Below are 9658 nucleotides of genomic sequence, written 5' to 3'. Positions count from 1 at the left end.
TGTTTGCCAAGGTCGCCCATGAGCATACAGGCATGACGGCGACTGTATGACGCCGATGAATTGCTGATGGAATGACAAAGTAAGAATGATATCGATGGTACGACAAAGGTGCATCATGATGAAGGGATCACAACAATGTCATGTCGATTCTTTAATAATGACGAAGGTATAACAAACACCATGACAATGACTATATGAGGACACTGATATAACTGTATGCCGACGATGGCGTGATGACGACAGTTTGACAACAAATGCATGATAGCGTCTGTGAGATGGTTTTTTATTTAGAAACTCTATGACGTCAACAGATTCAGAATTGTACAGAATATTTCACCGCACAGCATAGATATGGCATGTGTACGCATTTTAAGTAGTGCGTGCAACTAATTTCTGCTTCATTTACGCCGGTGCAAACAGGAAGCGGCTTTGTACCTCACAGAATCTCGACTGATTGGTGTACTAGTGATGCAGGAATGAACTCCGGTATTGTTCAGTACATAGTGCACATAATCAATTTCTCAGGACGCGTGAACTCCGACTAGAACTGTCAGCGCCTGCAAAAAGAGTTTACTTACGCTGTACTGCGCACAGCAGTAATTCATGCTTGTCGGCTGTCTGTTTCGTGCATTCTATTGCGAGTCGGTGGAATTTCACTGCTGTCATCAACCCCTACGTGTGTACATTGCTGGTTTGGGATTCCACAACTGAAACAGCAACTACCAGCCTTCTGTAATTGCTGGTTTGTGATTCAACAACACAACAGTAATTACCAGCCTTCCGTAGGGGCGCAATCGCAAACAAGAAACGTTTCTCGCGCAGACTACGTTCGCACTTGGGAAGCGGCAAGCGGGCGGAAAGGCCAAAGCGGGCGGAAAGGCCAAAGCGGCCGAAAAATTTTTTCCGCGCCTGTCCATGTTGTTCACATTTGTTTTGCTACCGCCGCGGCCGCCGCTGCCGTTTTCGTCCAGATCCATCTCGTTTGCGTACGTTTGTCGGCGTGGTGGCGCTCATTATCGCATTATTTCGAGCGGTATGTTCATTCTTTGGCGAGTGATCATTTTACGCAACTTTGCGTGTCATCTGCGACCTTCGGTAAATTCCTCGTTGGCGTTCCGTAATTCTCCTCACACGGGCGCGTTAGCGCTGAGTCACAGGTTGGTGCCTAGGCGTGATAATATTTCTTTAATAGCTTTTATTTGCAAGTTGTAATAACATTTCATCATTTCGTATTGTCGGCGCCTCCAGGACACCAAAGGGGCAACGGGAACACCACAGCTAAAACCCGGACTGGCCCTTGTGTTGGGGCTCGCCAAAGCCTACGCGTCCTACGTAAGACCTACGCTCCCAATCTATCGTCGCGACGAGAAAAGCACCCCGCGACTTCTGCAACATACCGTACACGTGCGAGGAGAATTATGGAGCGCCAACGAGGAATCTGCCTAACTATTGTCTGCCGTGGAAGTGGAAGAAGAAATGGCTTTTATACTTCTACCTACTTGATTTCGAGAAATGGACAATGAATAAACGGAAGACGCGGACACCTCGGAAACGTCGGTGGTGGGTTCGCCTTGCTTTGCAAAAGCGCGAGAAGTTGGGTCAAGCCAAGGCTTCGTTGCCGCACCTCCGGTCGCACGACGTTGAATACTATCGCGAGTATTGCTGACAGTACGTTTTAGTGCCACTCTTGTCGTAGAGCAAGGGCTGGTTCTTGATCGCGTCGATCAGCATTACAGCCTACACTTCTGGTGCCACGTTCAATTTTACGACCGGTTGTTTACATGCTAGTGTAGCTTCCAGTGAAGCAGAACGACTTTCCGCCGCGTTTCCGCTTCGCCATGGCGAAAAAATCGGCCCGAGACCGATTTGGCTCGCAGCCTGTTTTTCTGCCTGTTTTGCCGCCTAGGCGGGCGGATTTTTGCAAGATTTTGCCGATTCCGACAGCTTCGAGACCAGCAAGTGTGAACGTAGCCTAAGATCCTGCGCGAGCGCGGCCTAACCGGCACCTGAAGGGAAGCGGCGGAAATGTATACCGGAGATTTCGACCACCTGGGGTCTTTAACGTGCACCTAAATCTAAGTAAACGGGCCTCAAGCGTTTTATCCTTCATCTAAAATGCGGCTGCCGCATTTGTTGCTTCATTTGTTGCGCATTTGTTGCTTCAGAATGCGGCAGCCACATTCTCGCCCAAAACTTCACAGTGTCAAAGCCTTGACAAACACCGTGACAGTTTTTTTCCATATGCAGACATGATTCGCTGTAAATTACCAACCCAAACGGAAGCGCCCAGGAATGAAATTGTGATAGTAGCACCGGTTTCATGAATTATGTCAGCGCGAAGCGACGAGAACAAAAGGTGGGTAAGTGCGGCGGGGGGGGGGGGGGTTGCGGAAAAAATTTCGGGGGGGGTTTGAACCCCCCCAACCCCCCCCCCCCTGGCTACGCCCCTGTTATTTTGCAAGTAACGCTAGTATTGCCTTACAAACGTCGGTGCCGTTGTAGGTGTGACCACAAAAAACTCGCACTCTCAAGCCGCGCGAAAATAAAAATTGCTCCTCGGGCTGCGGATTCAAACCAACGACCTCCTGGTTGCGAGACCACCCCGCTAACCGATTCAGCCACAGGTGGTCGGCATGTGCTCGTGCCACTGCTCCCGTGTTTGTCGTCGTCATCTGCTTCTACAGCTGGCTGCACTGCCACTAATCATTCCAGCGTAGAATTTCACCTCTCTTCAGTCGTCTTAATAGTGAGGCCACGTTTATGGGGGTATGCACCATTGCTTAAGAGGGTATGAGCCATTCATTGTCTTATGTAACGGACAGATTTAATTTTGAAGAAATTTCATGGAAATTCATCCAGAATGAACGCGCTCGGGAAAGGCCTCGTCGTCGACATGCCGATTGTAGCACGAGGGCCTCCGAAGCCCAGTGTAAACGTTATCGAAGAGCCGCCAACCCCGAGTTGCGGGAACGAGATGCTGAGGCCACATGTCAGCATTCTCTAGCCCTCCAGGAACCCGACAAAGGTGTTGCACGCATCGGCAAGCTAGTGCGAACTTCCAAGGTGCGACGGCCAGGTTTCAACATGAGTTTCTCAACCGGGACATTGGAGCCAGCTGTAGTGCCTGTGACGAGTTGTGGTTCGAGCAAAACGTGGTACTCGTCAGTGCAATTCATTCGGAGGAATGCCGAAGAAACACACGACAAGCTTCGCTTATTCCCATTTCCTTAACAGGGGAAGGGCTACTAATTTTTTTTAATGTATTGGCCCACATTCAAATACCGTATTTTCGCGATTCTAAGCACCCCCCCTTTATTTTTGTGAAAAAATTTTCAAAAAAGTTTGCATGCGAATCTAAGCACCCCCCTATTTGTTAAGAGCGTGAAGCCAAGGCTGCAAGCGCGCTTGCTCACTCTCTTCCGAGTCGGAGTTCCGAGGCGGCATGGCCACCGCGGCGCAATCTCGCCGCACATCCGGAGTGCATAGCCGCGCCGACTCGCGACGCTTGCGCGCCGCACGTAGCCGGATCCATCAGAGTCCCGAGGTGACACGGCGTCCGCAGCGCGCTTTCGCCGCACAGTTGGACTGCAGAGGCGCGCGGACTCCTGACGCCCGTGAGCTGCGTGGGCTCTTGACGCTCGCGCGCAGCCGGAGCTGTCGGAGTCCCGAGGTGGCACAGCGTCCGCAGCGCGATCTCACCGCACAGTCGAACTGCAGAGGCACGCAGACTCGTGACGCCTGTGAGCCGCGTGGACTCTTGATGCCCGTGAGCCGCGTGGACTCGTGACGCTCGGGCGCCGCCAGAGCCGTCGGAGTTGTGAGGTGGCACGGCGTCCGCAGTGCGATCTCGCCGCACAGGCTGACTGCAGAGGAGCGCGGACTCGTGACGCTCGCGCGCCGCGCGTAGCCGGAGCTGAGCGTCACGGAGATTTTTAAAATCTAAGCACCCCCTCTCACTTTGGGCATCGCGATCATGAAAAAAAGGGGGTGCTTAGAATCGAGTAAATAGGGTAATTATAGTACACCAGTTGTAGACCCTGCTCCTCGCAGATCACCTCCCACTTCCCCAACGCACTTTCTTCCCTTCCTCACTCCTCGTATTAGGCCAGAGAGCCATCCCTTCTGAAATAAAACATTTCTTCAATCAATGAATTTTCACTGAGACACCGCACAAGGAGGGGCTACAAAGAAGCTCACACAGCTAAAGCTGTAATGGGACGATGGCTTTAATGCAGCAGCTACACGAGGCTACCATCTGCGCTGTACAATACAACAACTCATTTACAAGATCTTTATCGGCTCTGCTCCACATGATTCTGTTGCAGTAGTGGCCCGAGCCATACTGCGAAGCCGCTCTTCGATGATGATGACATGACTGGTGCCAAGGTAATGGCCGGTAAAAAAAATGGATACTCTTGATCAGGTGCTGGGCCCCTGTTCCACACCTCTTCACTCATCAACAGCCCTGAAAGAAATCAAGATAATTTTCATGAGAAATCTGAAGATGTAGATTTTGCATCACAAGTTCCGAGCAGTACACAAAAAGAACACTGCCAGTCAATCCCAATCACTTCATTGGAATGTGCAATGGTAGCGATGTTAAACTACTGTAGTGGAGCACATTCATGTATGGTGACTGATTACATACTGTAGTATTTGCTTGCTTGTAATGTAGCCTCAATTCGGCTCACCGTCGCAGGCTTTCACTCGCAGATACAGCATACGGCGCGTGGGGACGATGTTATCGCCCTTGGACTTTATACGGTGTGAGGGGCGGCGAGGGCCGGCTGCTGGTCGAAACGTAATTAAGGCTCGAGAACCATTAAATAACGAACTTTATGGCGCCTCCAAAAACGTGATGAAAACCAATGCACGCGCCGCACTCGCGCACACTTCTCATGCCTAGGCTTGGCTTCGGGGCTGGCTGTGTGCTGAGGCTGGTAGGTGGTAGGTACAGCCTGGAGGTTCGTGTATTCTGTGCTACGTGGAGGTGCCTGTGGACTTGGCATTGTTAATTTGGTGCTTGGATACTCTGTGCGTGGGGTTCGAAAGGACGAATGGCTTAATGTTTGATCAAGCTGAGTTACAATGTCCATATATGCTGCGACTGTCTCTGGGCACTGCGCTGCAATAGTAGTGGCCATGGTCGCGTCGGCAATGCCCTGAAGGGCGTACTCTATGCGCTGGTGATCGGTGAGGGTAACTGGGCATCCAGAGATTAGCTTAAACTTCGCCAGAGAGTAGCTGACAAGATTTTCTCCGTGCGCCTGCACGCAACAAGTGACTAATCGTTGCCACTGTAGCAAGGTTTGCTTGGCACTGAATTGATCTAGGAACGCTTGTCTGAAGGTTTCCCACGTTGGGCACTGACGACCAACGACGGCTTTCCAATCAGCGGCTGCTGCACGAAGTTTTCCCAGGGCGATGGCGAGTAGGGTTGAAGGTTCCCACAAAGCCAAGTTTCGAGTTAGTTCCAACTCTTCAACCCAGTGGGACCCTGAAATGCTGCCTTCTCCACTGTATGTAGGAAGCGATGCGGAGAGGTCTGGAAGGGTAGTGACTTGAACTGGGGCTGCAGCACGTTGCGACACGTGAAGGAGCTGCTGAAGTAAACCCGTCAGCAACTCGGTAGTTTTGGCTGCATCGAGGCTTGGCGTAACGTTACAACGCTGGGTGGACACGGCGGAGTCTGGGGAAGGCAAAGGAGGCGTCGTTGGGCGGTTTTGGGCGATGTCGGCGATAAGGCGATTAATTATTTCTTCCTTCGACCCAGTAGCATTGAGGTTTCGGCGAGCCAACTCTTCACGGAGGTAATCCGCTGTAAAGCCTGCGAGATCCGCCGGCGTCGCCTCACTCCAATTCACAAGCGGCATGGCGGTTGACAAAGCAGCACAAGAGTCACGAGAGACGATAAGGCGAGTAGGGCGAACCGTTTGGTCACTGCAGGCAAGCTACTTCATCGGGCGGGCAGGCGTCAGCGTCAACACGACGGTCGGCGAAACACAAAGGGCGGAGGCGCGAAATGGCTAGGACGAATCGGGCGAGAGGCTGTGTCGGGCAGCAGCAGCTGCACAAAGGAAGGAGCGTTGGCTAGCGAGTTACTTCACGAGGCGAGCGAGATGCGAAGGTTCGGGGTCGACTGCGCCAGTTGTGAGGGGCGTCGAGGGCTGGCTGCTGGCCAAAACGTAATTAAGGCTCGAGAACCATTAATAACAAACTTTATTACAAGGCATGGTGCCTCCAAGAACGCGACTAAAGCCAACGCACGCACCGCACTCTTGCGCACACTTCTCAGGCCTAGGCTTGGCTTCGGGGCTGGCTGTGTGCTGAGGCTGGTAGGTGGCACTACTAGTCAGACCGCTTACAACGGAACATCGCAGCAGTCACGACAGCACAAATGCACCTGGAGTGGAAATATATGGCACTCATACGCCTGCGCGTGACCCGCATTCACTGAGTGAAACTTCGCAAATTTTTTTTTCTTTTAAATCGCTTACTGAACGAACAGCTGTGTCTTATACACCGGTGCGACTTATATAGTCTTTTTCCAGAAAAACTGCTGTTTTGATGGGGGTGCGTCTTATACAAAGGTGCGAGTTATAGACCTGGAAAATACGGTACTTATTCTTGGCTTTTGAAAGTGCCATCGATCATTCCAACTAAACTCAGGGAAACAAAGAGTAGTTCGGCATTCGCACTTCACTCGACAACCTGACAAAGCCAACTGAAGCCTAGCGCACTCACGGTGATATAACGACTGGATTGCTAAAAACACTCGACCCAACCTGAGACGAGCCAATCCGGAAAATCCAATATAGCAGCGCCCGTCGGCTGCTCGTGTTCGTGGTGGTGCCGGCGGCAGCTACCACGATTATTTCGTGACGCATTAGAAGGCATGCATTCATTTTTTCGGACATTTTCGCGGCCCCTAAGGTGTCCAAAAAAAATCACACATTGACTGTAGCCGATGTGAACTAGGCTACTATGAGCATATAGCTGCAACAGTATTTTGAAATGGTGCAGTACTAATAGCAAGATTACCGGCGTATGACGAACAAAAAGGCAAGCCACTGCGGTTTCTCCTCTCCTTCCTCTACCCTCCCCTCTCGTGCTCTCTCCTCCTTGTCAATGCAGCAAAAGTACTACAGGTGGCATCCGCACGCCAGAAGAAAGGCTCCTCTACTGTCCACTCCTAATCGCCCTCCACATGACGTTGACTAAATGGAAGCTTAATAAAAAGGTTCAGTGGCACACAATGGTAGGCCCACTGGTTAGGTCTAATAGCCAAGGCAGGCATGGCGGCAAGCGGGAAACTTCCACTGCCGGCTGGCACTGTACGTGCAAGTGTTAATGCTCTACAGCCTCTGTGCAGTTCCATGTCCTATTGATATTTGCCAGAGTCAGAATGATGCGACCAGGGTTTGTACAGAACATTTGGCACAAAATTCAAAGATGATCCAAGAATTTCAAGGATGCTGAAGGCTAAAATTTTAGGAGTGGGAAATAAGCCTTTTTTTGTACACATACACTGAAACTTAGTGAAATCTGCTTCCTAGCTGCAATTTCTTGCAGCTAAACAGATGTTGAGTTGAAGTAGGCTTCAATTTCTTCAGGTGATATTCAAAGTTGAGTTTTCTCTTGTAGTGATGTCCCTTCTGACGTGATGGTTAATATAGTGTCTGGCTTCAACCAAACATACTCGTTCTGTTAAAACTAAGTTGCTGAAACGTACTTTCCACCAGGCATTTCTAGAGCCAATATGGCTCAAAAATGGAGCCATGATGGCTGCGGTGTGAACCAACTAGTAAAACAACCATACCATGGCACAGTTTGGTCACTTGATTTGACTTTGCCTAGCTCTAAGATGGTAATGACTATTTAAACAGACCTGTCATTGGTGCTTCTAGACACGGCACATTGAAATCACTTTGTGACACTCCCAAAAAGAAAACATCTAGGGTTGTTCCCCGATAGCCACTGTGCATGGCATAGCCCCTAACCGGAGTTTGTTACTCTGAATGTTTAGATGTCGTCCTTAGCCTCATGTTTTCAAAGAATTCAAGGAGCACATTTACTTTCAAGGACATTTAAGGGCCCTTGAATATACTCTTCCAAATTCAAGGGTTTTCAATGATTTCAAAGAGGCGCTCGAACCTTGGATATGACAGTGATGGTGCTTCATAAGTGCCTTGAAATAATGCCGAACAGTGCAGCATCAGCTATACTATACATCAAGCTGTAAATTTAGCTAAACGCGGAGTAAAATGAATGTCTTATGAATTAACTGGCAGACAAGCAATGAGCTCCTACAGCTTAAGCAGTTAGCCACTACATTCATTCTAAGGTGGCTGAGTTGGGGATTCATTGCAAGTGCCTTTTAGCAGTGACTGCATCTTTAGGTGACCGGCAATGGCCAACTAGCCTTTACGTTTTGTGATAAGCTGTACACATTACTGAGTTTTTATTGCGATGAGAAGAGACAAGAGCAACAAGACACTTGGATCTTGGATTGGCTACAGGGCAATGGAGATAAGTGGCAAGAATAGATGAGGCAGGCCTAAAATGATGTGATAAGATAGCACAGACAAAGACGGTTGCCAAGACGAAGAGGAAGGACTTAACTTTGATACCAAAACTAAACACACATTAGGAATAATGTTTTTGCATTATGTTGCTTACTATGATACTCACTGGGCCATCTACTAAATGACAAATGATGCCTACAGCTAAGCACAGAAAAACACCATCCTAAGTGAACCGGCAAAGAGGAAAGTGATTCACAAGCTCGCCTTACGAAAGTGCATGTACTGCACAGAGTATCTCAAGAACCATTGCCCAGACATCCTTGTCATTTGGTAACCTTTTGCTTAGAGGGGTTCATTTTTTTCCTTCATTTGAAATTTTTATTTGATTCCTTGTTTAGCTCCTGAATTAAAACTAAATAGTGATACAGAATGGAGGTGTCCTTTACACGATAAGCTTTACTTTCAAAGCATATCAAAAACACACCTTCAAAACAAGTTATGCCTGATGACTCGGTCGACAAAAATGCTGTGAAGAAACCCTACGTGTAAGACATAAGGGATTTTCCGGGCTATAAGTCGCACCCCCCTCAAAACGGCAGTTTTTCCGGAAAAAAAAATGTATAAAGTTGCACTGGTGTATAAGACGCACCTGTTCGTTCAGTAAGCGATTAAAAAAAATTATTGACATTTCACTCTGAGAACATGGGTCACGCGCAAGTGTATGGGTGCCATTCCTATATAATTGCGATAGCAATGATATGGACACTCCATGCGCATTTCTGCAGGCGTGGTCGCCGCGATGTCCCATATAAAGTCCAAGGGTGATAACATCATCCCCGCGCCCCATATACAGTATGCGCAAGTGAAAGCGTGCGACGGTGAGCCGAATCACGCACAAGGGAGGAAAGCGGGAAGGCAGCGCGGTAGGGAGTTGGGGTGGCTTGTACTGTAGCAACTGCGTAGTGTGTGCAGCAGCACGCACCATATCTTGAAAGCGATCTGCAGATGCAACGACTTCAGGGTCGGTCGACTTGCGGTCGGGCCTGCCCCTGCTTGCGTTGCTGCTCCGTCTTTCTCGCACGGTGCTCGGCAACTCGATCATGAGAAGAACCCGGTACCACGATAGTGCGCAC

General features: G+C 49.5%; 1 protein-coding gene across 2 annotated transcripts in view; it reads right to left on the bottom strand.

Annotated features, from left to right (window-relative positions):
- Positions 1-9658, bottom strand: part of LOC119461540 (chromatin modification-related protein MEAF6-like) — a 153242-nt gene that overhangs the window by 111163 nt on the left and 32421 nt on the right. The window contains exon 7 of one of the 2 annotated variants that reach the window (XM_037722884.2): positions 4211-4465. The exons of the other annotated variant lie outside the window; for it this stretch is intronic. Within the exon in view, the coding sequence (XP_037578812.1) occupies positions 4450-4465 (16 nt within the window). The 3' untranslated portion in view covers positions 4211-4449. Of the gene's footprint in view, positions 1-4210; positions 4466-9658 lie in introns of those variants that run through there. 2 annotated transcript variants of the gene reach the window in all.

This window comes from Dermacentor silvarum, chromosome 8 (genome assembly GCF_013339745.2).
Source record: "Dermacentor silvarum isolate Dsil-2018 chromosome 8, BIME_Dsil_1.4, whole genome shotgun sequence".
Classification (NCBI taxonomy): domain Eukaryota; kingdom Metazoa; phylum Arthropoda; class Arachnida; order Ixodida; family Ixodidae; genus Dermacentor; species Dermacentor silvarum.
The sequence above is the reverse complement of the archived record's forward strand: the minus strand, read 5'-3'. Positions and strand labels throughout refer to the sequence as shown.